The sequence below is a fragment of the Miscanthus floridulus genome, chromosome 9 (genome assembly GCF_019320115.1).
Source record: "Miscanthus floridulus cultivar M001 chromosome 9, ASM1932011v1, whole genome shotgun sequence".
Classification (NCBI taxonomy): Eukaryota; Viridiplantae; Streptophyta; class Magnoliopsida; order Poales; family Poaceae; genus Miscanthus; species Miscanthus floridulus.
Genome location: NC_089588.1, coordinates 88,547,328 through 88,575,290, shown reverse-complemented (window position 1 = coordinate 88,575,290; position 27,963 = coordinate 88,547,328). Strand labels below are relative to the sequence as shown.

General features: G+C 45.9%; 2 protein-coding genes across 2 annotated transcripts; both read right to left on the bottom strand.

Moving 5' to 3' along the window:
* Positions 1-1,153: 1,153 nt before the first annotated feature.
* LOC136482344 (coniferyl alcohol acyltransferase-like) lies at positions 1,154-11,370 on the bottom strand. Its single transcript, XM_066479551.1, has 3 exons — positions 11,096-11,370; positions 8,794-9,015; positions 1,154-2,335 (listed from the first exon to the last, which is right to left on the bottom strand). Exons 1-3 carry the CDS (start codon positions 11,312-11,314, stop codon positions 1,385-1,387), a joined length of 1,392 nt encoding a protein of 463 aa, XP_066335648.1. The 5' UTR covers positions 11,315-11,370; the 3' UTR covers positions 1,154-1,384.
* Positions 11,371-16,847: 5,477 nt separating this feature from the next.
* LOC136482343 (coniferyl alcohol acyltransferase-like) lies at positions 16,848-27,234 on the bottom strand. Its single transcript, XM_066479550.1, has 2 exons — positions 26,734-27,234; positions 16,848-18,027 (listed from the first exon to the last, which is right to left on the bottom strand). Exons 1-2 carry the CDS (start codon positions 27,172-27,174, stop codon positions 17,077-17,079), a joined length of 1,392 nt encoding a protein of 463 aa, XP_066335647.1. The 5' UTR covers positions 27,175-27,234; the 3' UTR covers positions 16,848-17,076.
* Between the last annotated feature and the right edge of the window lie 729 nt (positions 27,235-27,963).

Genomic DNA, 27,963 nt, shown 5'->3' with positions numbered 1-27,963 from the left:
CAGCGTGTCAGAAAGAGCCATTTGCTCTGACCGGACTCTGGCCTACATCCGGTCAGCACCCACCGAACGCGTCCGATCATCAAAAACCCTCTCTGGAACCTTACTGTTGTTGACCGGACGCTGGCACTCAGAGTCCGGTCATTTCTTTGTTGAGCGCCTGGTCCGTGGTCAACAGCCTGTCCACGCTGCTACATATACGGCTAGCGTCGTGTCCGGTGAGCACTGGTGTCCAGCGTCCGGCCGCACTCTGACTGCTGCTGCCGATCAAATGAACTGACCGGACTCTTCAAGTTGCGTCTGGTCACAACCAAACTAGTGTCCGGTCAGTTATTTGACTCTCCATTTACTTTCAATTCGAAATTCTTTGTGAATGAAGTTGATTTTTATCGATCTTAGAGCTATTCCTGTGCTACATAGTGCTAAGCTTGAAAAGTGTGCACCACACCTAATCTATTAGACTCACCTAGGTTAAGCTACTAGTCCATATCTCCCTTAATAGTACGGCCAAAGGAAAAATAAAGTCATAAACTACTCTAAGTGTCTCTCCAACACTAAATGACACTTAGAACTATTCCGTCCTTAACCTTGTCGTCCATCATTTGAAAACCGAAACGATTTCCATCGACAGGGGCATAACAACCATGATTGTCCAATCAATTTTCATTATCATGACATAACTCAATTTGCCTCTGTAAAACACACGTTAGTCATAGTAATCTCGTGTTGTCATTAATCACCGAAACCCAACTGAGGGTCTAGATGCTTCACATTTTTATGCTTTGCAGGGAGGAAAGGACCCCCAACATGTGGCGGGCTGAATATGAGCCACAATGCCATATCACGGACTTAGCTGACTCTCTGGCGTGGGTCATCACGATCACACTCAAAATATTATATTTTAGATGTCATAAAACACATGTGTAAATTATAATTGTTATGGTCTTTTTTTACCCGACATTTCCCTCATGATAGGTACGCGATAGGAAGCAGGAACACCTCATTTAGGGCTTGTTGGATGCATGCGTATTTATTTTAATCTATATGTGTTGAAGTGAAATGGAATAGAATTTAACTTCATTTTACTTCAATCTACTTCAACATGTGTGGATTGAAATCAATACATACGCATCCAACAAGGCATTATTAATTACACTTTACCCCGAAGTTCCACACGTACGTATACATACACCCCACACAGTATTGCGTACGTGTTACACGGCACACACGTACACGGTAACATGGATGGAACCCAACAACGTAAACCACGAACCAGACACGTACACACATGACACATGACACATGCACGGACGACGATATCACGATGGCGCCATCACGTTCCAGCAGCTAGCATGCATCCCAGCCGCCCAGGCGCGCTCTTAATTATTCAATCCGCCCAGTCGAACAGGTAGTTAGCCTCCTCCAGCGCTCTGAACACCGTCGGCTCGGCCTCCATCACCTCCACCACCTCTGGCGCCGCGTGCACGTACACCACCCAGTCGCCGTCCCCGCGCGCGCTCGGCATCGGCATCACGTACCCGGCGCCGCCGGGCCAGGGGAAGTGGTACGATGCGAACGCCGGCCGGCCCCACCCGAAGTCCACCTCGCCGACGGGGAGCCGCATCCACGAGGACACCACGCAGGCCATCGCGTCCTCGCCGCCGTGGCCGCGGCCCAGGTACGCCCTCGCCACCGTGGGCTCCGGCCGCTGCGCCTCCACCCAGTTGACGAGCTCGCGGAAGTGCTCGCTGGTCGCGGCCTCCGCCACCCACCGGTGCACGTCGCCCGCTACGTCGGCGAGCGCCATGCCGCGCAGGGCGTCGGTACCCATGACGCCGTAGGGGATGGTCAGCACGTTGCCGAAGTAGGCCTCCATGGCGCCGTCGCGGCGAAGGCGAGTGCGCCCGTCCACCACCACGCCCATGCAGCACGACTGCTGCTGGCGCCGAGAGGCCGCTGCGGCCTTGGCGTAGAGCTGCCACAGGTGCGCCGTGAACGCCTCCAGCTTCGTGCGCCCGGACCCCGCCGAAGCCTGAAGCGCCGCGACGTCGTCGGCGGACACGCAGTAGATGCGGTTGGTGGCGGCTGTGTCTGGCAAGGCCGGCGCGAGGCTCACGGGGACGAAGAGGCGATCCGCGAGGTTGCCGGCGGTGCAGCTGAGCGGTTCTGGTTCACGCGGCGCGAGGAACGAGCGGTGGAAGGACGGGGCCGGAGGCGCTGAGCTGCCGCGGGCGGCTGCGGCCCACGCGACGAGGAACATGTTGAAGGAGTAGGCGTCGCAGACGCGGTGGTCGAAGGTGCACCCGACGACGGTGCCGCCGCACTTGAACCTGGTCACCTGCGCGCATGTGCTAGAACTACAGTGATGAATGATGATGCCATGATTATAGCAAAAGTGCATGTACAAGTATAGTGCTGTGCTGTGTAGTTTGCAACAGTTCGTGACAAGTTTATTCAGCTGCATCTTTGTGTTAGGATCGGAAGCTGAATACCGCAACTCTTACTAAATTTTTTTTTATGGTTTTTGCAAAATTAGCTCGCTCGAAACCAAGAAGCCCCCTTTTTTTGTTATAACAAAAACAACAATCCACCACCAATTGCACACCCATGAGATTGCCTCATACAACATGTCTACAAATAAATTATTAAAATCACTTAGCTTGTATGTGTGCAAATCCTAAACACCAGCAGGATTTGAACCCTAGTAGCCTATTAGCTAGCTAATGGGTGGAAATGTAGAAACCCTTACCTATGCTTCCACGTAAGGTCTTGTTTGAATATACATATATTCACCTTAATCCATGTATGTTTTAATTGATTATAATATTGTTATTATTCTGACCAACGTTGATTAATGGCAATATTATGATGTTTTGTCTTGCATCAATTCTATTTTCTGCCCAACGGTGATATAGAATTAATGTAAAGAACAATTGTATATTTTAATTTTGACCAACGTTGAACTAAGACATACAATTGTTATTGTTATTATTTATGTTCTCACTATATATATATATATATATATATATATATATATATATATATATATATATATATATATATATATATATATATATATATATATATATATATATATATGAATTGTGTTTTCAGGAGGATACAACTTGATGAGTTGTATCAAAGAAATCCCCACTCTAAAAGGTGATAACTACATTGAGTGGAAGAAAAAAATCGACCTGGCTTTCATCCTCGCTGAGGTGGACTGGGTAGTCACCACACCGTGTCCCACAGAGCCTATGGCACAGGTGCGGGAGACAAACGAGTCTGATGCCGCCTGGGCAACCAGAGAGTGGGATTTTGCATCCCAAAGAATATTCTATGACCTTGAGCATAGGAAATGGGTCACTGCCAACAAGAAGTGTTTGGCTGTGATAAAGAACACGATTGAGCTTACAATTGTGGGCTCAATCCCAGAGTGTGACACCGTCACTGAGTATCTCAAAAGAATAAAGAGTCAGTTCACTGGCTCTTCAAAGACATATGCTACCCAGCTGATAAAGCAGCTGGTGACAGAGAGATACTCAGGCAATGGTGGCATAAGAGAGCACATACTAAGGATGAGCCATTTGGCATCCAAGCTAAAACCAATGGATCTGGCTCTCAAGGATGAGTTCCTTATCATCTGGTTTTTGCTTGCCAAAAGAGTTTGACACTTTTATTGTCAACTATAACATACAGCCCGAGAAATGGGACATGGAAAGGCTCATGGCCATGTGTGTGCAAGAGGAGGAGAGAATGAAAGTTGGCAATGGTGGCACTATCAATTATCTGAAAGATAATGAGAAAAAGAATAATAATGCTAACTCCTCTTCAAAGTCAAAGGGAAAAGCTCCCATGCTGCATCAGCCTCAGCAAAATAAGTTCATAGTGGATAAAGATCAATGTCTCCACTGCAAGAAGACGGGACATTATAAGAAAGATTGTCCCGATTACCTAAAGATGATTATGGCAAAGAAAGGTGATAACATTATTACGTTCATAAATGAATCCCTGTATATATAGTATTCAAAATCTACTTGGTGAATTGACTTAGGTGCAACTGTTCATGTTGCTAATTCTTTACAGGGATTCCGTTCGACGAGGACTACGCAAAGAAGCGAAAGACACGTTAAAGTCGCAAATGGAGTCCAAGCAGAAGTTGAAGCCATTGGTGATCTTTCTCTAGAGCTAGCTGATGGTTTCAAACTCATACTTAGAGATGTTCTTTATGTTCCCTCCCTACAGAGGAATTTGATTAGTGTTTCATGTTTGGACAATGATGGTTATGATTGTCATTTTGGAAATGGCAAATGTAAGATAACATATAATGATGCATGTGTTGGTCATGCTATCTTGCAAAATGAGTTTTATCTGTTATCACTACGTGATGATGTGAATGTTGTATGCGATAATGGGAATGTTGCGTGCGACAATGTGAATGTATCCTCATCTGCGGATGTAAACAGAAAACGAAAGAGAGCTCACGATGCGTTGTCGAAATTATGGCACTGTCGTTTAGGCCATATTTCGAGGGGGAGAATAGAAAGACTAGTTAAGAATGATATTCATCCTCCATTAGAGCTCTCAGATTTAGAACAATGCAGAGATTGTATAAAAGGAAAGTATGTAAAGAAAATTAAGAAAGATGCCAAACGAAGCACGGGAATTCTACAGATTATTCACACAGACATCTGTGGTCCTTTCCCCGTAAAGAGCATGGATGGTTATGATTCATTCATAACATTCACAGATGATTACTCTCGTTATGGCTATATTTATCCAATCAAAGAAAGAACAGCAGCATTGGATAAATTTAAGATATTTAAGGCAGAAGTTGAAAACCAACACAATTTAAAGATTAAGATAGTCAGGTCCGACCATGGAGGGGAGTACTACGGTCGGCATACCCCATATGGCCAAGTTCCTGGACCTTTTGCAAGGTTTTTATAGGAGAATGGCATAGTTGCCCCGTATTCAACACCAGGCGAACCTCAACAGAATGGAGTAGCTGAAAGATGTAATCGTACCCTGATGGATATGGTGCGCAGTATGACAAGTTACTCCACCTTACCATTGAGCCTATGGATGGAGGCGTTAAAAACCGCCATTCATATTCTCAATAGAGTACCAAGTAAATCGGTGCCCAAAACACCGTATGAGTTGTGGACAGGAAGAGTACCCTCACTAAACCACTTGTGTGTGGGGGGGAGCCCTGCTGAGGCTAAAGTATCTAACCCAAACATTTGGAAGCTAGATCCCAAAGCAGTAAATTGTCATTTCATTAGCTACCCAGAAAAGTCAAAAGGTTTTCATTTCTACTGTCCAGATAGACATACAAAGTTTGTGGAAACGAGACACGTTGTCTTCCTAGAGGATGAAATGAAGACGGGGAGCATGGTAGCTCGAGAAATTGACCTTGAAGAGAACCGGGTGTATGCACCCACTCCGATGATTCATGAGCCATTTTTCTCACTACCTGCTGTTGCTGCACCGACAGTGCAAGACACTGTGGTGCCAGCACCTGTTGTTATCCCGCTTGTGGCAACAATGAATGATGATGAGGAACCTGTTCTTCAGGATCCTGTAGAACCTATTGCCATAAATGAGGGGGAGCAACAATAGCCTCAAATAGAAGATGTGCCAAATGTGGAGGCCCATAGAAGGTCTCAAAGAGTTAGAAAATCAGCTATTCCTGTTGATTATGAAGTGTACAACACTAAGGAATTTCAAATGGAGGATGATCCCACCTCATTTGAAGAAGCCATGAGAAGTGATCATTCATCAAAGTGGCTTGAGGCCATGGAAGATGAAATGAAATCAATGAATGCCAATAAAGTTTGGGATTTAGAGATAATTCCTAAAGAAGCCAAAACAGTAGATTGTAAATAGGTCTACAAGACAAAGCTTGACTCTCAAGGGAATATAGAGATATATAAAGCCTGACTTGTGGCAAAAGGCTTTACGCAAAGAGAAGGGATTGATTACAATGAGACCTTTTCTCCTGTCTCATATAAGGATTCCTTCATAATCATAATGGCATTAGTGGCACATTACGATCTAGAATTACATCAGATGGATGTAAAGACGCCATTTCTCAACGGAGACTTGGAGGAAAATGTTTACATGACACAACCGAAAGGTTTTGTCATGGAAGGAAAAGAACGAATGGGATGCCGCCTAAAGAAATCCATTTATGGATTGAAACAAGCTTCAAGACAGTAGTACTTGAAGTTTGATCAGACAATAAAGAATTTTCTGTTTAAAGAGAATGTAGAGGACAATTGTGTCTTATACAAAGTTTAAAAATGGGAAGTTCATCTTCCTTGTCCTGTATGTGGATGATATCTTACTTGCTAGTAGTGATGTCAGTCTACTACTGGGGAAAAAGAAGTTTTTGTCCTCAAAGTTTGATATGAAAGATCTTGGTGAAGCTTCGTTCGTTCTAGAGATCGAGATTCACCGAGATAGAAGTAAAGGGGTATTAGGACTGTCACAAAAGGCATACATAGAAAAGATCTTAAAGAAATTCAGTATGCATAAATATAGTCCCTCACCTGCTCCTATAGTCAAGGGCGATAGATATGGGGATTTTCAATGCCCCAGGAATCAATATGAGATCGATCAAATGAAAGTGGTTCCATATGCTTCAGCTGTCGGAAGCTTGCAATATGCTCAAGTATGCACACACCCTAACTTGGCATTTGTTACCGGGTTACTTGGCAGATTCCAAAGCAATCCTGGAATAGAACACTGGAAATTAGTAAAGAATGTCTTGCGTTATTTGCAAGGAACAAAAGGCCTCATGATGACGTATAGAAGATCTGATTCACTCCATATAGTGGGATATTCAGATTTTGATTATGCGGGAGATGATAGAAAATCCACGTCTGGATATGTATTCACTCTCGCAGGGGGGAGCTATTTCAGGGAAAAGCTCAAAACAAACCGTCACTACATCGTCCACAATGTATGCCGAGTTTGTAGCGTGTTATGAGGCAACGGGGCAGGGGAACTGATTAAAGAAGTTCATACCCGGTTTGAAGGTGGTTGACGACATCTATAGACCACTAAAGTTATACTGCGATAATAATCCGGCAGTACAGTATGCTCACAACAATAAGTCAAGTGGTGCTGCCAAACACATTGACATAAAGTATTATGTTGTGAAAGATAAAGTCTGGGATCAAGTCATATGTCTTGAGCATATAAGTACAGTAAAGATGCTCGCGGATCCGCTTACAAAAGGCTTACCACCCAACGTGTTCAGAGAACATGTAGCCGTCATGGGTTTAAGGGAAAGCCTATAATTCCAGGACAAAAGAAGGCCCAAAGATAAGTATCTATTTCAGAACAGAGTAGTGTGTTGTAGCTGTTAAATCTATCGGCAATAGGCCGTGATGATGAGACATGCTCTATGCCCTAATCTGTAATGGAATGAACAAAAGTAAAGAATATGAAAGTGAAAGATGGAAAGAGATCAAGGGGGAGATTGTTAGATTGATCTCTAACCTAACTGGACCCAACGGCCCAGTTGGGCCTTTGATTTGTGCCCTGATCGGGGCGCCCAGCCCACCATGGCTGGAGGGCCCCTGTCACCCTGCGCTATATAAAGAGGTGGGGGCCGGCGGCTCTAATCACGAGGTTGACCTGAGCCGACCTCCCCACCGACAAAACCCTAAACCCGATCTAAGTGAGGGGCGCAGCCAGTGACGGGAAGTTCCTCCACCGCTGCACTGCGCCGCCGTCGATCTTCACCGACCGTCGCTGTCCGTGCGCAGACATCATCAACGAACCCGATGGCGTCCGCTGGACCTTCCCCCTCCGCGGTGTCAGGTTCACCACCATCTTCCTACCCTCTCTGTCTCTCGCTAGTTCGTTCTATACATGCTTAGGATGTACTGTGTCTCCCTTTTATATCGTATAGAATAAGCTATGGCTAGATCTATGATCCTACGGTTCCAACAGTTGGAGCCCTGGATACATGATTGAAGTAGTTGACTGCCACATGGAATCTCCCTAAAATCTGTAAACGGAGATCACCTTTTTTTTTTCTTTTCTTCTTAGGTGAACTTTGGGTGGATCGAAATGAATCTTCGTGAGTTGGTGAACCATAAAATTCTGTAACCGTATACGTAGGTAACCACGCGCATGGCGCACGTACATGGTGCACGTCCGTTTCTCGTAAATGGAGTTGTTTGAAACACACGTTTTTGTCCCCGGCCTCGGAAAGCCACGCCACAGCTGAGACGCGCCACCAAAATTTATGCAGATATTTGGTTCATGATTAGACGTGGACGGCCATAGAAATCTGCAGTTCAAACGGGTCCAATTCTCACCACAAATTGTAACGTGCATTTTGGGCGGCACAACAGCGACGCCGCCTAGCCAGCTATGGCCCGTAACCAAGCGGCCACTCAATCCTGGTGCACGGTCAACATGGGAGACACCCGTAGCGTTTCACCATGATTACACGGTTAAACGGTTTACTGACGATCGAATATTCGGATCTACTAGCAAGCTTTTGTTCTAAATTCTAACTATTCTTATATATGCACACACGATGCACGTACATGTACGTGTAACTGGAGTATTTATATTGCCACATGATGCCATGTTACCAGCCAGTCCAGTCGTCGCAGTCGAACTGTATTTTTTTTCCAAAGTAAATTTGTACTACTGTGTTTTTTCCAATTTCCAAAGTAAATTTGTACTGCTAGTTCCGTGCATGTAACTGTAGATTTTATTTTATTTTTGTAGCGATGAAAGTTTTATTTTATTTTTGTAAATGGATCGAACCTGCACGGACATGACGCCGGCCTTCTTCTTGGGCACGAGCGGCTCGACGCTCTCGTCGGGCAGGCCCAGGTGCAGGTCCGGCAGCAGGGTGCCGTCGGCGGTCGCCTCCGCGACGTCCACCCCGCGGCCGCTGCACAGCAGCTCCGGCTCACCCGCGGCGTTGGCCACCACCTCCCCGCCCAGCGGGTAGTACGCCACCAGCGTCTTGGCCAGGGCCGCTTTTTTTTTTTTTTTGAAGACTTCATCGGAGGGGGGAGAGCCCCACCTGAATGATTTTCCATAGATTTTGGCAAGCTGGTAAATGGAGGGTGCCAGGCACCTAGAGTTTACATGGTCTTAATCGTACAGGGCATTAATTCATGACAAATAAATTACACCAGTGATCAGCAATGGAACGGTCTTGGGAACGAAGGCGGCTGCTCCATAGGCGACATGTTTCCCTGCAGCTGTACAGGAGGCGGCTCAGACAGGGTTGCTGATGGCGAAAGACGACGTCGTGGCGATGGTTCCAAATCTGCCAGCAACACAGTAGTATCATCATCAGGAAGTGCTTAGCCGGGATATGTGGTGGCCGTGGCATCTCCCATAGGTGAGTTGGCTCCGGAAGGTTGACCCCAGTCCAGCCAATATGATTCCAGAAAGCCGAAGGAACCAGGCAGCGAAAGATGAGGTGATCGGCAGTCTCTGCCGCATTACGACAGAGTTGGCAAATGTCGTTGTCGAGGACATGCTTGAGGTGGAGGTTGTAACGGCACCGTATGTGGTTGTTTACCAATAACCAGCCGAAAAAACGTACCCTGGGGGCACTCGGTTTCTCCAAACGAAGCTAGAGAAATTGCACGGGGAGCCCATGGTCTTGGATGCCTGATACACGGCTGAAGCATGGAGAGTTCCCAGCTGGCCGGCAAATTTGGAATATCTGCTGTCCGAAGCTTGTGTTAAAGTGATGTTGCTGATCATTTCATTGAGGGCATGCAGCTCTTCACTTGCTTGGGGTGACAGCCTGGAGACCAACATCGGTTGCAAACCGATGGTGAGGACCTCGGAGGCAGAGGCATCCGGCTTCGTGCAGTGGGAGAAAAGGCAGGGGAAGACAGTAGCGAGAGGCGAACCATCAAACCAAGAGTCATGCCAGAAGGACGTAGTCCGCCCGTCGCCCAGCTGCACCTTGGTGATACACCGGTAAGCTGGTAGCAAGGATCTGAGGGCCGACCAGTGACTGCCATCACCATGGTCGGACATGTTGAGGATGTCTTTGTGCTCTCTGACCCAAGCAGCCCAAGCTAACTGTTCAGGATGGTGAAGACGGTGGAGAAGCTTCAAAAGGAGGCAAGCATTTTGAGTGGCAAGGTCCTTTACCCCAAGGCCTCCTTCCAAGGAAGGCCGCTGAACATCGTCCCACTTGACCAGGCATTTTGCACCGGAAGTCTTATCTTTGCCGGACCAAAGGAAAGCTCGCCATCTGCTATCAATGGCCGAGATGATTCCCGGGGGCAGCGCGAGAGCCTGCATCATATAGGTGGCCAGACCGTCTAGAACTGAGTTGATGAGAACAAGTCTGCTTTGTTGGAATTCTTGCCTCACTGATGTTGGGAATCTCTCCCTCACCAGCAATTGTTTATCGCAAACACTCGCCTGCTCTCTTTGGTAGATACACGCACACGTACAGAATGGCACAAGCTAGCAGTTTTCTTTTGTTGACGCAAGCCACACAACTCCCGTCGCTTTTCATTCATATATAAACTCAAGTACATGCATGAAATAAACGGCCAGCCAAAATCACTCAGCCGAGACTCACGCTGCATCTCGCAACGTGCAACCGTGGAAACATGCTAGCAGCATGCAAGTGCCCAGTCCCTGGACGCCGTCCTATTCTTCCGCCATGAAAACACTTCGTGGCTTTGACCCAGAATAGAATCCTATGCATGGCTAGTTCCTAATTAATCTCTCGTGCAGCCTAAACATGTTACAACAATTATCACGAGCATGCACTGCCACTTCACATGGCATGGCTTCTCACCAAACGTGTATACTCCTATGTAAACATGCAGAGAACTACACACAGACAATTATTTTTTAAATGCAACTGACAACGTAAACATGCAATGCTCTAATGACAAGATTAATCTCTAACATGCTTTGGTGGTTGAGCAGCGCAGCCTGCCACCTAGAGAGCCGCCAGTCGACCTTGGAGATCAAGGGCGCGAAGGCGGCGAGGTTAAGCTTGACATTTGAGAGTGGTTAGCCAAGGTACACCTGAGGAAAGCTTGCTTTCTGGCACTGGAGGAGCCAGGGCCGCTTTGAGGACCGCGGCCGGGTGGTGGCTGCAGCCGCCGGCGGGGTCCGCGTAGCAGAAGAAGACGCTGACGTCGATGGGCGGGAGGATGAGGTCCAGGTTCGACAGCGGCAGTCGGTGCTCCTGCACCGGCAGCGCCGGCGCCATCGTCGAGACGGCCGTGATGGTCACCTCATCACGGCCGTGCCCATGCCTGGCGCCGTCGGTGGTGCCTTCGTTGACCATGTTGCGAGCGACGAGTGCGTGCGCGTGAGTGAGGGCGTAGAGTAGAGAGAAGGAAGCACTTGATTTGGTTCGAACATCAAACTGCAGATGGCACACGGAGTGGATTTATATAGGAGAGGTAGCTGCTAGCCCCGGACTTATCTCACTGGAGTATTGCTAATACAGTACTACTCCCTCCGTTCAAAAAAACGCAATTCTAGTCCAGATTCAGAGCTAGAATTGTGTTTTTTAAACGGAGGGAGTATATTGCATACTTTATCCTTATTAGCACCTTCATAGAACTTAGTTAGACCGATAAATCTTAAGGTTGATGAAGCTATCACAGACGTCTCGTTGTTTATGTGTACATCCCCTACCGCCGAAAGAACAAAGCTATTAAATCCTGAAATAAAATTAAGAAAAATACAAGCATCCGTATCAAATCAATGACTTAAATCCGGAATTCCGCATAGACAGGTTCCACCATGACAACCCAACCAGTATGCTTAGTTCGTTAATTACAATAGACTTTGAATTTTAATAAATTATCCACTTTTATCATATTTAAAATAATATAATATAATATCTTAATCTAATCTAAATTACCAAAAACATAATGACCATATATGTTTCTAAAAAGGCCTTCCTGTAGCACTATTATATATAAAAATTAGCTCAATGTAATTGTACGGGATGAAGTTCTGTGTCGACACATGTTTCTGGCACGCTCCACGGTAATTTTGTCCCGTGCCGAGGATACACAAGCAAGCCGGAAGGGTAGGCTCGATGGAGCTGGAGATCCGCCTAGCTTCAGCGCAAGGGTGGTCGATCATGCGCATTCCTCCTGAGACGTGCCAGTCAATTTGACCCTGCAATTGACAAGGAGAGAAAGTTTATCAGTAATTAAGGGCGGAACGTGTCGGTGTTGTCAGACAGTCCCGAATCTGCGGCTCTGAGAGCCGATATAAAAGGAGATCGACTAAATAGTCGATTCTAGCATATTCATAAGAATATATCGGTTTAAGCTCATGGATTTGTGTAAGAAGAATCGGTTATCGTTCAGGATGGATATCATTCTTTAAACAAATATTGGTCAATGGCAATAAGATATTAACAATAATTACTTCACGCTAAGCCAATAACTGCAAGTAACCGAACCCCTTCTTATGAAAGAAACAGTTCATCATCATTCAACAATTTAATAGAGATAAATCTAATGAACATGTTAAATCTCATCTATCGCTATGACCAGTGGAGCATGAGGCAGAATCATACATGCCATAGAAACAACAATAGACTCGACGACCCTAACTTATTACTAATATCAGTGGGGCATGAGGCAGAATCATGGAGGCCGTAATACAATAATAAGATCATGGGGCTAATATATCTTTCAACCTATCCCTACTTCAACAATCTCGTCATGCAAACTGTTCGTGACAGCGCTCGATATCGACTAAAACAGCCGATTCAGGCATAGCGCACAGTTAAGGTCATGTCCTCTCAAGAACAGATCTACCAAATAACGATCCCCACTCCACGGTGCTAACAAGGGGGTGTGAGGCAGAATCGCACAAGCCATGATAACGGTCCATGGAACAGTTTTCGCTAGCTAATAGATCTACTCAAGATCAAACATGCCTTAATCGCATGCTATGCATGATCAAGATTGATATAAAACAGCCGATAAAACATAACTCATCGTTTAAAGTACAGATTAGATCAGTTTGGATTAACAAACGATGGGTTAAAAAAGATATAAGGCCGATCTAGATTAATCCCAATAGAGCGAAGTGATATTGCTGTAATTAAATAAATAATGGAAGCAATGAGTAATATCGGTAACTTAATGAATCTATCCGAAGGAGCGCCACCCTTAGATAGAGCTGATAACTTGACCTTAATCTAGTTCGAGCATTGGAGGTCGACCGGATCGATGCAGCCGGACTTGAACTAGACAAGAGTCGATAACTAACTCATACCAGAGTCGCAGTGGAGGTCGACCGGATCGATGCAGCCGTATGAACAGAGGTATAAGCCATGACGGTACTTACAAACAAGCAGTGGAGGTCGACCGGATCAATGCAGTCGTACTTGCTGAAGAACTCGTCGAGATCTACTCTACTCCTACTCCTAAGGGGTGGCCGGAGCAAAAAAAAGTAAATAACTTGTATTGGATTGATTGTGTGTCTTTTACAATAGCCGGGGTTTGATATTTATACCTGGGACCTAAAAATGAATCCTACTCAAGTACGACTCAGTACAATCTTTGGTATGAAGAAAACATTTCTATTTTAAGATAACTTGGACTCTAATCTTTCCCCTTTTGTAGAGTTTGATATGTATCTTCTCGATGCCAATCATATCTCGCCATCGTTATCTGCTGACGTCATTCGGAGAGAACCGATCCCAGTGTCACATTTGACCCGGCAGATATCAATTTTTACTCAATCGACTCCTTGATTGGCACAATCCTGGAAGCCTGCGAGTTCCCGCGCTCTACTCCCAAATTTTGGTGTAAACACCAACAATGTATGCCTTGCCATTCTTCTTCTTGTTGTTAAATTCCTTCTTTTTGCCATCATTCTTCTTGTATGGCTTCTTCTTCTTCTCATCATCATTTTTATCACTTGAGTCATCTTTTTTGCCCTTGTACTTCTTCTTGTACTTGTCTTTCTTGGGTTTGGGGCATTGATGTGCTAGATGACTAAATTCTCCATAATTATAGCAATCCATTTTTGAGATAGGCTTCCTTCTATTATTAGTGAAGAATTTCTTCTTCTTGCCATCAAATTTGACACCATTCTTGTTTAGCTTCTTGAGCATCTTGGTAGTTCTTCTCACCATGAGAGCAAGACTTGCATCATCAATCTCATCATCACTTGAGCTATCGTGATCAACTATTGCTTTGCCCCTCTTCTCTTGGCTAGCCTTGAATGCCAAATCTTTCTTCTTATTGGAAGAAAAGCCATCTTGTAGAGTGATGTGCATGTACATCTCATGTGCATTGATCTTCCCCAATATTTGAGTTGGTGTAGCGGTGGAAAGATCACCTTGATGAAGCACCATCACAATATGCTCATATTTGTCAATAGGGAGAACACTCAAGATCTTTCTCACAACATCGGAGGGTTGCATTTGTGTGAGTCCAAGCCCATTGACTTCCTCTATAAGAACATTCAAGCGTGAATACATCTCATTGGCACTTTCTATAGGAAGCATCTCAAATGAATTAAGCTTTTTCATCACAAGGGGGTAGCGTTCCTCACGCTCACTCTTGGTTCCCACATGGAGCGCACAAATATCCGATCATAGTGCATGGGCGTCTTTGTGGTTCCTCACACGGTTAAAAACATCATTGCAAAGGCCTCTAAAGAGAGTGTGTCCGGCCTTTGCATTTCACTTCTCGTAGTTAACCTCATCGCCTTGAAGGTTGGCGGGATCCTTAGGTTTTGGGAAGCCTTGTGAGGCGGTTCTAAGAACTCCAACATCTAAAGCCTCTAGGTATGCCTCCATGCAAATTTTCCAATAAGAAAAATCATCTCCCTCAAAGATAGGAGGGGGTCCATCCCCGTGGGACATCTTGCTCTAGGAGGTTAAGCCTAATTTAGGGAGCACGAGGCTCCAATACCAATTGAAAAGATCAAGATGCCCAAGAGGGGGTGTGAATTGGGCTAATTCTAAATTTTTGCAATAATTAAGCCCTACAACTAGCCCATTTCACTTCTTGTCTAGAAAGTGTTTCTATTGTTCTCCCATACAAAAGTTTTACACCCTAGGTTCCATTCCTACTCTAGCATGGTAATTCTAGGAATGTAAAGACATAAAATGAGTTGCTCAAATGTAAATACTTAAAATAAAGAGAGGAAACAGAACACGGCGATGTTTTCCCGAGGTATCGGAGAGTCGCCACTCCCCACTAGTCCTCGTTGGAGCACCCACGCAAGGGTGTAGCTCCCCCTTGATCCACGCAAAGATCAAGTGCTCTCTATGGGCTGATTCTTTGACACTCTATCAAAGTAAATCACCCACAATCGCTCACAACATGACTTGAGTCATCCACAAGCTCCACAGGATGATCACCAAGCTCCTAATTACCAAGCCATCTAGGTGATGACGATCACCAAGAGTAACAAGCATAAACTCTCATTTGACCAAGACAAGCCTAACGAGAAAGGTGGATGCACACTTGCTACTCCCTATGTACTGATGAGGTCCTTAATCTTTGATTATCAAATCTCAATCACCCCACTAGGCTCTTGCTCTTCCTTGCACTCCAAAGGTGTTTCTCAGCTGAACAAATAGACAAGAGACCTCAAATAGATGAGTGGGATATGTATTTATACCTCCCATTCAAAACATAACAGTTGAGGTTCAACTCAGGAAGTATCGGAATGACCGGACGCTCCGATCAAGGTGACCGAACGCACCGGTCAGTGTAATACGTCAGCGTGTCAGAAAGAGCCATTTACTCTGATCGGACTCTGGCCTGCATCCGGTCAGCACCCACCGAACGCGTCCGGTCATCAAAAACCCTCTCTGGAACCTTATTGTTATTGAGCGGACGCTGGCACTCAGAGTCCGGTCATTTCTTTGTTCAGCGTCTGGTCCGTGGTCAACAGCCTGTCCACGCTGCTACATATACGGCTAGCGTCGTGTCTGGTGAGCACTGGTGTCCAGCGTCCGGTCGCACTCTGACTGCTGCTACCGATCAAATGAACTGATCGGACTCTCCAAGCTGCGTCTGGTCACAACCAAACGAGTGTCCGGTCAGTTATTTGACTCTCTATTTACTTTCAATTCGAAATTCTTTGTGAATGAAGTTGATTTTTATCGATCTTAGGGCTATTCGTGTGCTACCTAGTGCTAAGTTTGACAAGTGTACACCACACCTAATCTATTAGACTCGCCTAGGTTAAGCTACTAGTCCATACCTCCCTTAATAGTACGGCCAAAGGAAAAATAAAGTCCTAAACTACTCTAAGTGTCTCTCCAACACTAAATGACACTTAGAACTATTCTGTCCTTAACCTTGTCGTCTATCATTTGAAAACCGAAACGATTTTCATCGACAGGGGCATGACAACCATGATTGTCCAATCAATTTCCATTATCATGACATAACCCAAATTGTCTCTGTAAAATACACGTTAGTCATAGTAACCTCGTATCGTCATTAATCACCAAAACCCAACTGTAGATGCTTTTCAGATTTTTATGCTTTGCAGGGAGGAAAGGACCCCCAACATGTGGCGGGCTGAATATGAGCAACAATGCCATATCACGGACTTAGCTGACTCTCTGGGGTGGGTCATCACGATCACACTCAAAATATTATATTTTAGATGTGATAAAACACATGTGTAAATTATAATTGTTATGGTCTTTTTTTACCCGACAATTCCCTCATGATAGGTACGCGATAGGAAGCAGGAACACCTCATTTAGGGCTTTTGGATGCATGCGTATTTATTTTAATCTATATGTGTTGAAGTGAAATGGAATAGAATTTAACTTCATTTTACTTCAATCTACTTCAACATGTGTGGATTGAGATCAATACATACGCATCCAACAAGGCCTTATTAATTACACTTTACCCCGAAGTTCCACACGTACGTATACATACACCCCTACACGGCACACACGTACACAGTAACATGGATGGAACCCAACAACGTAAACCACGAACCAGACACGTACACACATGACACATGACACATGCGCCATCACGTTCCAGCAGCTAGCATGCATCCCAGCCGCCCAGGCGCGCTCTTAATTATTCAATCCGCCCAGTCGAACAGGTAGTTAGCCTCCTCCAGCGCTCTGAACACCGTCGGCTCGGCCTCCATCACCTCCACCACCTCTGGCGCCGCGTGCACGTACACCACCCAGTCGCCGTCCCCGCGCGCGCTCGGCATCGGCATCACGTACCCGGCGCCGCCGGGCCAGGGGAAGTGGTACGATGCAAACGCCGGCCGGCCCCACCCGAAGTCCACCTCGCCGACGGGGAGCCGCATCCCCGAGGACACCACGCAGGCCATCGCGTCCTCGCAGCCGTGGCCGCGGCCCAGGTACGCCCTCGCCACCGTGGGCTCCGGCCGCTGCGCCTCCACCCAGTTGACGAGCTCGCGGAAGTGCTCGCCGGTCGCGGCCTCCGCCACCCACCGGTGCACGTCGCCCACTACGTCGGCGAGCGCCATGCCGCGCAGGGCGTCGGTACCCATGACGCCGTAGGGAATGGTCAGCACGTTGCCGAAGTAGGCCTCCATGGCGCCGTCGCGGCGAAGGCGAGTGCGCCCGTCCACCACCACGCCCATGCAGCACGACTGCTGCTGGCGCCGAGAGGCCGCTGCGGCCTTGGCGTAGAGCTGCCACAGGTGCGTGGTGAACGCCTCCAGCTTCGTGCGCCTGGACCCCGCCGAAGCCTGAAGCGCCGCGACGTCGTCGGCGGACACGCAGTAGATGCGGTTGGTGGCGGCTGTGTCTGGCAAGGCCGGCGCGAGGCTCACGGGGACGAAGAGGCGATCCGCGAGGTTGCCGGCGGTGCAGCTGAGCGGTGCTGGTTCACGCGGCGCGAGGAACGAGCGGTGGAAGGACGGGGCCGGAGGCGCTGAGCTGCCGCGGGCAGCTGCGGCCCACGCGACGAGGAACATGTTGAAGGAGTAGGCGTCGCAGACGCGGTGGTCGAAGGTGCACCCGACGACGGTGCCGCCGCACTTGAACCTGGTCACCTGCGCGCATGTGCTAGAACTACAGTGATGAATGATGATGCCATGATTATAGCAAAAATGCATGTACAAATATAGTGCTGTGCTGTGTAGTTTGCAACAGTTCGTGACAAGTTTATTCAGCTTCATCTTTGTGTTCGGATCGGAAGCTGAATACCGCAACTCTTACTAAATTTTTTTTTATGGTTTTTGCAAAATTAGCTCGCTCGAAACCAAGAAGCACCCATTTTTTGTTATAACAAAAACAACAATCCACCACCAATTGCACACCCAGGAGAATGCCTCATACAACATGTCTACAAATAAATTATTAAAATCACTTAGCTTGTATGTGTGCAAATCCTAAACACCAGCAGGATTTGAACCCTAGTAGCCTATTAGCTAGCTAATGGGTGGAAATGTAGAAACCCTTACCTGTGCTTCCAGGTAAGGTCTTGTTTGAATACACATATATTCACCTTAATCCATGTGTGTTTGGAGTGTTTCAGTGTGAAATTTAAACTAAACTCCACATCAAACCACTCTAACACACAAACAAAGCTCTAAGGTGGCGCCGTGGCGGTGGTTCCCACAAGTTAGTGTAGTTAGTCGGACATAATAATATGTGTGTACCCATGTAAGACTTTATTTGGATGCGTATGTATTCATCTCAATTCACATGTGTTCAAGTGGATTGGAGTGGAATTAAACTAAGTTCCATTCCAATCTACTCCAACACATGTGGATTGAGATGAATACATACGCATCCAAATAAGGCCTAAATAAGGTTTGTGTGCAAATATTTAAAAGCTGGTAGGATGGTTGATGAAACATGAAAGTGCCCTACGTACCGATGCAAGCTAGAAAATGCCGTATTGTCGTAGTCGTAAGGAAAAGAACGTTTCCATGCAAAAGCCGGATGCTTGGTGAGGTGGCGCGGCATGACATACTGCTAAGTTAAAGAATGTGTAGTTGGTGTTAGATTGATCTCTAACCTAACTGGACCCAACGGCCCAGTTGGGCCTTTGATTTGCGCCCTGATCGGGGGCGCCCAGCCCACCATGGCTGGAGGGCCCCTGTCACCCTGCGCTATATAAAGAGGTGGGGGCCGGCGGTTCTAATCACGAGGTTGACCTAAGCCGACCTCCCCACCGACAAAACCCTAAACCCGATCTAAGTGAGGGGCGCAACCAGTGACGGGAAGTTCCTCCACCACTGCACTGCGCCGCCGTCGATCTTCACCGACCATCGTTGCCCGTGAGCAGACATCATCAACGAACCTGATGGCGTCGGCTAAACCTTCCCCCTCCGCGGTATCAGGTTCACCACCATCTCCCTACCCTCTCTGTCTCTTGCTAGTTCGTTCTATACATGCTTAGGATGTACTGTGTCGCCCTTTTATATCGTATAGAATAAGCTATGGCTAGATCTATGATCCTACGGTTCCAACAATGGTACTAGAGCCAGGTTTAGGAATAGATCTAGCTTATCAAAAAGGAAATCCAGTGCGGATCTAAAAAGAAGAAGGGGGCTTCGACCGACAAAGGGTTCGGTTGAACCCTAACTTCGATCCTTTCGGATCTGAGAAAAGAAAAGGGTTCGGATGAACCCTAATACTAACTAGGTTAAAGAAGCAGGGCTCGTTTTCATGTCAAAATCGAACCCTAAAACCCGAAATAAATTCGGGAAAAAGAAAACAGTGAAACCCCATCCCCAAACCCTAACCCTAATCCCCAAATCGGATGAAATTCGAGCACAAGAACCAAAGAAACCGAAATGGGAAGAGGGGGAAGGGGGTGACTTACCTTGCCGCTGTGCAGCGTTGCTATCACGCCGACGAGAATAGAAAGGGCCGGCCAGCGGCACTGCTCGCCGGGATCCGGCCACAGGGGCGCCATGTCCAGGTCGCTCGACGGCGGCGCGCTCACCCACTGGGGAGCGCGCACGCCGGCGAGGGGGCCGGCGACGACGCCGGGGCTCTCTACTCGCTCTCGCCATTGTTGCTCGTCGCTCGATGCTGCTGCGCTGAAGAAAGAGAGAGAAGTGTGAGCGGCGAAGAGAGAGAGAGAGCAGAGTGGCAAATGAGTTAGGGTTTCGGCTTGGAGGCGCGCGGCGTCGGGTTTTATTCTGAGTGAAATGCGCGCGCGACCGTCCGATGCTGGATGAACGGCCGAGATAGAGGCCAACTTTTGGCCCAGGCGGGAGCACGCCTTGTCGGCCTAGGCCTAGGTTGCGGCCTGGGTGCGGCCTGCGCGCGTGCGGAGTGATGGGCCGGGCCGGTTTCACTGGCTGGGTTGAAGAAAAGTACGCATTTTGAGTCATTTTTGTTTTTTCTTTTTCCAGTAAAAGTTTTATTCCCTGGAAAATAGAAAATGGCTTAAAGAAAATGGAAAAGAGGATTTTCTTGTGGGTAAAATTCATCAAATTGAATTATTTTCCGCTGCGTATGTAAAGATATTATTTTCATTATTAAATTCGAACCAACTGGAGAATTTAATTTTAAAAAATAGATATGTTTTAATTGATTATAATATTGTTATTATTCTGACCAACGTTGATTAATGGCAATATTATGATGTTTTGTCTTGCATCAATTCTATTTTCTGCCCAACGGTGATATAGAATTAATGTAAAGAACAATTGTATATTTTAATTTTGACCAACGTTGAACTAAGGCATGCAATTGTTATTGTTATTATTTATGTTCTCACTATATATATATATGAGTTGTGTTTTTAGGAGGATACAACTTGATGAGTTGTATTAAAGAAATCCCCACTCTAAAAGGTGATAACTACATTGAGTGGAAGAAAAAGATCGACCTGGCTTTTATCCTCGTTGAGGTGAACTGGGTAGTCACCACACCGTGTCCCATAGAGCCTATGGCACCGGTGCGGGAGACAAACGAGGCTGATGCCGCCTGGGCAACCAGAGAGAGGGATTTTGCATCCCAAAGAATGTCCTATGACCTTGAGCATAGGAAATGGGTCACTGTCAACAAGAAGTGTTTGGCTGTGATAAAGAACACGGTTGAGCCTGCAATTATGGGCTCAATCCCAGAGTGTGACACCATCACTTAGTATCTCAAAAGAATAAAGAGTTAGTTTACTGGCTCTTCAAAGACATATGCTACCCAGCTGATAAAGCAGCTGGTGACAGAGAGATACTCAGGCAATGGTGGCATAAGAGAGCACATACTAAGGATGAGCCATTTGGCATCCAAGCTAAAACCAATGGATCTGGCTCTCAAGGATGAGTTCCTTATCCATCTGGTTTTTGCTTCCTTGCCAAAAGAGTTTGACACTTTTGTTGTCAACTATAACATACAGCCCAAGAAATGGGAGATGGAAAGGCTCATGGCCATGTGTGTGCAAGAGTAGGAGAGAATGAAAGCTGCTAATGGTGGCACTATCAATTATCTGAAAGATAATAAGAAAAAGAATAATAATGCTAACTCCTCTTCAAAGTCAAAGGGAAAAGCTCCCATGCTGCATCAGCCTCAGCAAAATAAGTTCACAGTGGATAAAGAACAATGTCTCCACTGCAAGAAGACAGGACATTATAAGAAAGATTGTCCCGATTACCTAAAGATGATTATGGCAAAGAAAGGTGAGAACATTATTACGTTCATAACTGAATCCCTGTATATACAGTTATATACAGTATTCGAAATCTACTTGGTGGATTGACTCAGATGCAACTGTTCATGTTGCTAATTCTTTACAGGGATTCCACTCGATGAGGACTATGCAAAGAAGCGAAAGACACGTTAAAGTCGCAAATGGAGTCCAAGCAGAAGTTGAAGCCGTTGGCGATCTTTCTCTAGAGCTAGCTGATGGTTTCAAACTCATACTTAGAGATGTTCTTTATGTTCCCTCCCTACAGAGGAATTTGATTAGTGTTTCGTGTTTGGACAACGATGGTTATGATTGCCATTTTGGAAATGGCAAATGTAAGATAACATATAATGATGCATGTGTTGGTCATGCTATCTTACAAAATGAGCTTTATTTGTTTTCACTACATGATGATGTGAATATTGTATGCGATAATGGGAACGTTGCGTGTGATAATGTGAATGTATCCTCGTCTATGGATGTAAACAGAAAACAAAAGAGAGCTCACGATGCGTTGTCGAAATTATGACACTGTCGTTTAGGCCATATTTCGAGGGGGAGAATAGAAAGACTAGTTAAGAATGATATTCTTCCTCCATTAGAGCTCTCAGATTTAGAACAATGCAGAGATTGCATAAAAGGAAAGTATGTAAAAAAAATTAAGCAAGATGCCAAACGAAGCACGGGAATTGTACAGATTATTCACACAGACATCTGTGGTCCTTTCCCCGTAAAGAGCGTGGATGGTTATGATTCATTCATAACATTCACAGATGATTACTCCCGTTATGGCTATATTTATCCAATCAAAGAAAGAACAGCAGCATTGGATAAATTTAAGATATTTAAGGCAGAAGTTGAAAACCAACATAATTTAAAGATTAAGATAGTCAGGTCCGACCGTGGAGGGGAGTACTATGGTCGGCATACCCCATATGGCCAAGTTCCTGGACCTTTTGCAAGGTTTTTATAGGAGAATGACATAGTTGCCCAGTATTCCACACCGGGCGAACCTCAACAGAATGGAGTAGCTGAAAGACGCAATCGTACCCTGATGAATATGGTGCGCAGTATGACAAGTTACTCCACCTTACCATTGAGCCTATGGATGGAGGCGTTAAAAACCGCCATTCATATTCTCAGTAGAGTACCAAGTAAATCAGTGCCCAAAACACCGTATGAGTTGTGGACAGGAAGAGTACCCTCACTAAACCACTTGCGTGTGTGGGGGAGCCCTGCTGAGGCTAAAGTATTTAACCCAAACATTTGAAAGCTAGATCCCAAAACAGTAAGTTGTCATTTCATTGGCTACCCAGAAAAGTCAAAAGGTTTTCGTTTCTACTATCCAGGTAGACATACAAAGTTTGTGGAAACGAGACACGCTGTCTTCTTAGAGGATGAAATGATGAGGGGGAGCATGGTAGCTCGAGAAATTGACCTTGAAGAGAACCGGGTGTATGCACCCACTCCGATGATTCATGAGCCATTTTTCTCACTACCTACTGTTGCTGCACCGACAGTGCAAGACACTACGGTGCCAGCACCAGTTGTTATCCCGCCTGTGGCAACAATGAATGATGATGAGGAACCTGTTCTTCAGGATCCTGTATAACCTATTGCCACAAATGAGGGGGAGCAACAATAGCCTCAAACAGAAGATGTGCCAAATGTGGAGGCCCATAGAAGGTCTCAAAGAGTTAGAAAATCAGCTATTCCTGCTGATTATGAAGTGTACAACACTGAGAAATTTCAAATGGAGGATGATCCCACCTCATTTGAAGAAGCCATGAGAAGTGATCATTCATCAAAGTGGCTTGAGGCCATGGAAGATGAAATGAAATCAATGAATGCCAATAAAGTTTGGGATTTAGAGATAATTCCTAAAGAAGCCAAAACAGTAGGCTGTAAATGGGTCTACAAGACAAAGCTTGACTCTCAAGGGAATATAGAGAGATATAAAGCCCGACTTGTGGCAAAAGGCTTTACGCAAAGAGAAGGGATTGATTACAATGAGACCTTTTCTCCAGTCTCATGTAAGGATTCCTTCAGAATCATAATGGCATTAGTGGCACATTACGATCTAGAATTACATCAGATGGATGTAAAGACGGCATTTCTCAACGGAGACTTGGAGGAAAATGTTTGCATGGCACAACCGAAAGGTTTTGTCATGGAAGGAAAAGAATGAATGGGATGCCGCCTAAAGAAATCCATTTATGGATTGAAACAAGCTTCAAGACAATGGTACTTGAAGTTTGATCAGACAATAAAGAATTTTGGGTTTAAAGAGAATGTAGAGGACAATTGTGTCTATACAAAGTTTAAAAATAGGAAGTTCATCTTCCTTGTCCTGTATGTGGATGATATCTTACTTGCTAGTAGTGATGTCAGTCTACTATGATATGAAAGATCTTGGTGAAGCTTCGTTCGTTCTAGGGATCGAGATTCACTGAGATAGAAGTAAAAGGGTATTAGAACTGTCACAAAAGGCATACATAGAAAAAATCTTAAAAAAATTCTGTATGCACAAATGTAGTCCCTCACCTGCTCCTATAGTCAAGGGCGACAGATATGGGGATTTTCAATGCCTCAGGAACCAATATGAGATCGATCAAATGAAAGTGGTTCCATATGCTTCAGCTGTTGGAAGCTTGCAATATGCTCAAGTATGCACGCGCCCTGACTTGGCATTTGTTACCGGGTTACTTGGCAGATTCCAGAGCAATCCTGGAATAGAACACTGGAAATTAGTAAAGAAAGTCTTGCGTTATTTGCAAGGAACGAAAGGCCTCATGATGACGTATAGAAGATCTGATTCACTCCATATAATGGGATATTCAGATTCTGATTATGCGGGAGATGATAGAAAATCCACGTCTGGATATGTATTCACTCTCGCAGGGGGAGCTATTTCATGGAAAAGCTCAAAACAAACCGTCACTACATCGTCCACAATGTATGCCGAGTTTGCAGCGTGTTATGAGGCAACGGGGCAGGTGAACTGATTAAAGAAGTTCATACCCGGTTTGAAGATGGTTGACGACATCTATAGACCACTAAAGTTATACTGCGATAATAATCCGGTAGTACAGTATGCTCACAACAATAAGTCAAGTGGTGCTGCCAAACACATTGACATAAAGTATTACGTTGTGAAAGATAAAGTCTGGGATCAAGTCATAAGTCTTGAGCATATAAGTACAGTAAAGATGCTCGCGGATCCGCTTACAAAAGGCTTACCACCCAACGTGTTCAGAGAACATGTAGCTGGCATGGGTTTAAGGGAAAGCCTATAATTCCGGGACAAAAGAAGGCCCAACGATAAGTATCTATTTTAGAACAGAGTAGCGTGTTGTAGCTGTTAAATCTATCGGCAATGGACCGTGACGATGAGACATGCTCTATGCGCTAATCTATAATGGAATGAACAAAAGTAAAGAATATGAAAGTGAAAGATGGAAAGAGATCAAGGGGGAGATAGTTAGATTGATCTCTAACCTAACTGGACCCAACGGCCCAGTTGGGCCTTTGATTTGAGCCCTGATCGGGGCCGTCCAGCCCACCATGGCTGGAGGGCCCCTGTCACCATGCACTATATAAAGAGGTGGGGGCCGACGGCTCTAATCACGAGGTTGACCTGAGCCGACCTCCCCACCGACAAAACCCTAAACCCGATCTAAGTGAGGGGCGCAGCCAGTGACGGGAAGTTCCTCCACCGCTGCACTGCGCCGCCATCGATCTTCACCGACCGTCGCTGCCCATGCGCAGACATCATCAACGAACCCGATGGCATCCGCTGAACCTTCCCCCTTCGCAGTGTCAGGTTCACCACCATCTCCCTACCCTCTCTGTCTCTCGCTAGTTCGTTCTATACATGCTTAAGATGTACAGTGTCTTTCTTTTATATCGTATAGAATAAGCTATGACTAATCTATATGATCCTACGGTTCCAACAGTTGGAGCCCTGGATACATGATTGAAGTAGCTGACTGCCACATGGAATCTCCCTAAAATCTGTAAACGGAGATCACCTTTTTTTTCTTTTCTTCTTAGGGCACTCCCAATGCAGAAACCACTATAGTTTCTATGAACATTAATTGTACTGCCACCTAAGCATTTTGCTGATGTGGCAAGGTAGTTATTGAAGAGAGAGAACAAAAATCATAGAAACCGGGTCTAAGATAGAAACCATGTCTACACGAGAACCAAGACATGAATGGATGTGATTGGTAGAGAATGGAGAGAGAGTGTATGTGATTGGATAAAAAATTGTTCTGTAGAAACTATCCATTGGAACCATGGTTTCTATATATAGTGTCTATGGAAATTAATAGGTATAAAAACTATATGTAGTTTCTAGCATTGGGACTGCCCTTAGGTGAACTTTGGGTGGATCGAAATGAATCTTCGTGAGTTGGTGAACCATAAAATTTTGTAACCGTACACGTGGGTAACCACGCGCATGGCGCACGTACATGGTGCACGTCCGTTTCTCGTAAATGGAGTTGTTTGAAACACACGTTTTGTCCCCGGCCTCGGAAAGCCACGCCACAGTTGAGACGCGCCACCAAAATTTATGCAGATATTTGGTTCATGATTAGACGTAGACGGCCATAGAAATCTGCAGTTCAAACGGGTCCAATTCTCACCACAAATTGTAACGTGCATTTTGGGCGCCACAACAGCGACGCCGCCTAGCCAGCTATGGCCCGTAACCAAGCGGCCACTCAATCCTGGTGCAGGGTCAACATGGGAGACACCCGTAGCGTTTCACCACGATTACACGGTTAAACGGTTTACTGACGATCGAATATTCGGATCTACAAGCAAGCTTTTGTTCTAAATTCTAACTATTCTTATATATACACACACGATGCACGTACATGTACGTGTAACTGGAGTATTTATATTGCCACATGATGCCATGTTACCAGCTAGCCAGTCCAGTCGTCGCAGTCGAACTGTATTTTTTTTCCAAAGTAAATTTGTACTACTGTGTTTTTTCCAATTTCCAAAGTAAATTTGTACTGCTAGTTCCGTGCATGTAACTGTAGATTTTATTTTATTTTTGTAGCGATGAAAGTTTTATTTTATTTTTGTAAATGGATCGAACCTGCACGGACATGACGCCGGCCTTCTTCTTGGGCACGAGCGGCTCGACGCTCTCGTCGGGCAGGCCCAGGCGCAGGTCTCGCAGCAGGGTGCCGTCGGCGGTCGCCTCCGCGACGTCCACCCCGCGGCCGCTGCACAGCAGCTCCGGCTCGCCCGCCGCGTTGGCCACCACCTCCCCGCCCAGCGGGTAGTACGCCAGCAGCGTCTTGGCCAGCGCCGCTCTGAGGACCGCGGCCGGGTGGTGGCTGCGGCCGCCGGCGGGGTCCGCGTAGCAGAAGAAGACGCTGACGTCGATGGGCGGGAGGATGAGGTCCAGGTTCGACAGCGGCAGTCGGTGCTCCTGCACGGGCAGCGCCGGCGCCACCGTCGAGACGGCCGTGATGGTCACCTCATCACGGCCGTGCCCATGCCTGGCGCCGTCGGTGGTGCCTTCCTTGACCATGTTGCGAGCGACGAGTGCGTGCGCGTGAGTGAGGGCGTAGAGTAGAGAGAAGGAAGCACTTGCTTTGGTTCGAACTTCGAACTGCAGATGGCACACGGAGTGGATTTATATAGGAGAGGTAGCTGCTAGCCCGGGACTTATCTTACCGGAGTATTGCTAATACAGTACTACTCCCTCCGATCGAAAAAAAAGGTAATTCTAGTTCAGATTCAGAGCTAGAATTACGTTTTTTAGACGGAGGAAGTATATTGCATACTTTATCCTTATTAGCACCTTCACAGAACTTAGTTAGACCGACAAATCTTAAGGTTGATGAAGCTATCACAGACGTCTCGTTGTTTATGTGTACGTCCACTACCGCCAAAAGAACAAAGCTATTAAATCCTGAAATAAAATTTAGAAAAATACAAGCATCCGTATCAAATCAATGACTTAAATCCGGAATTCTGCGTAGACAGGTTCCACCATGACAACCCAACCAGTATGCTTAGTTCGTTAATTACAATGGACTTTAAATTTGAATAAATTATCCCCTTTTATCATATTTAAAATAAAATAATATAATATCTTAATCTAATCTAAATTACCAAAAATCTAATAACCATATATGTTTCTAAAAAGGCCTACCTGTAGCACTATTATATATAAAAATTAGCTCAATGTAATTGTACGGGATGAAGTTCTGTGTCGACACATGTTTCTGTCACGCTCCACGGTAATTTTGTCCCGTGCCGAGGACACACGAGCAAGCCGGAAGGGTAGGCTCGATGGAGCTGGAGATCCGCCTAG

What these genes read in the sequence shown, in the direction of transcription:
- LOC136482343 (XM_066479550.1), bottom strand. Translation starts at nt 27,174, where the DNA reads ATGGTCAAGGAAGGCACCACCGACGGCGCCAGGCATGGGCACGGCCGT. An exon ending in CCGGCGTCATGTCCGTGCAG is followed by an intron (nt 18,028 to 26,733) that starts GTTCGATCCATT and finishes ACATGCGCGCAG; the next exon opens with GTGACCAGGTTCAAGTGCGG.
- LOC136482344 (XM_066479551.1), bottom strand. Translation starts at nt 11,314, where the DNA reads ATGGTCAACGAAGGCACCACCGACGGCGCCAGGCATGGGCACGGCCGT. An exon ending in ACCACCCGGCCGCGGTCCTC is followed by an intron (nt 9,016 to 11,095) that starts AAAGCGGCCCTG and finishes AAAAAAAAAAAA; the next exon opens with AAAGCGGCCCTGGCCAAGAC. An exon ending in CCGGCGTCATGTCCGTGCAG is followed by an intron (nt 2,336 to 8,793) that starts GTTCGATCCATT and finishes ACATGCGCGCAG; the next exon opens with GTGACCAGGTTCAAGTGCGG.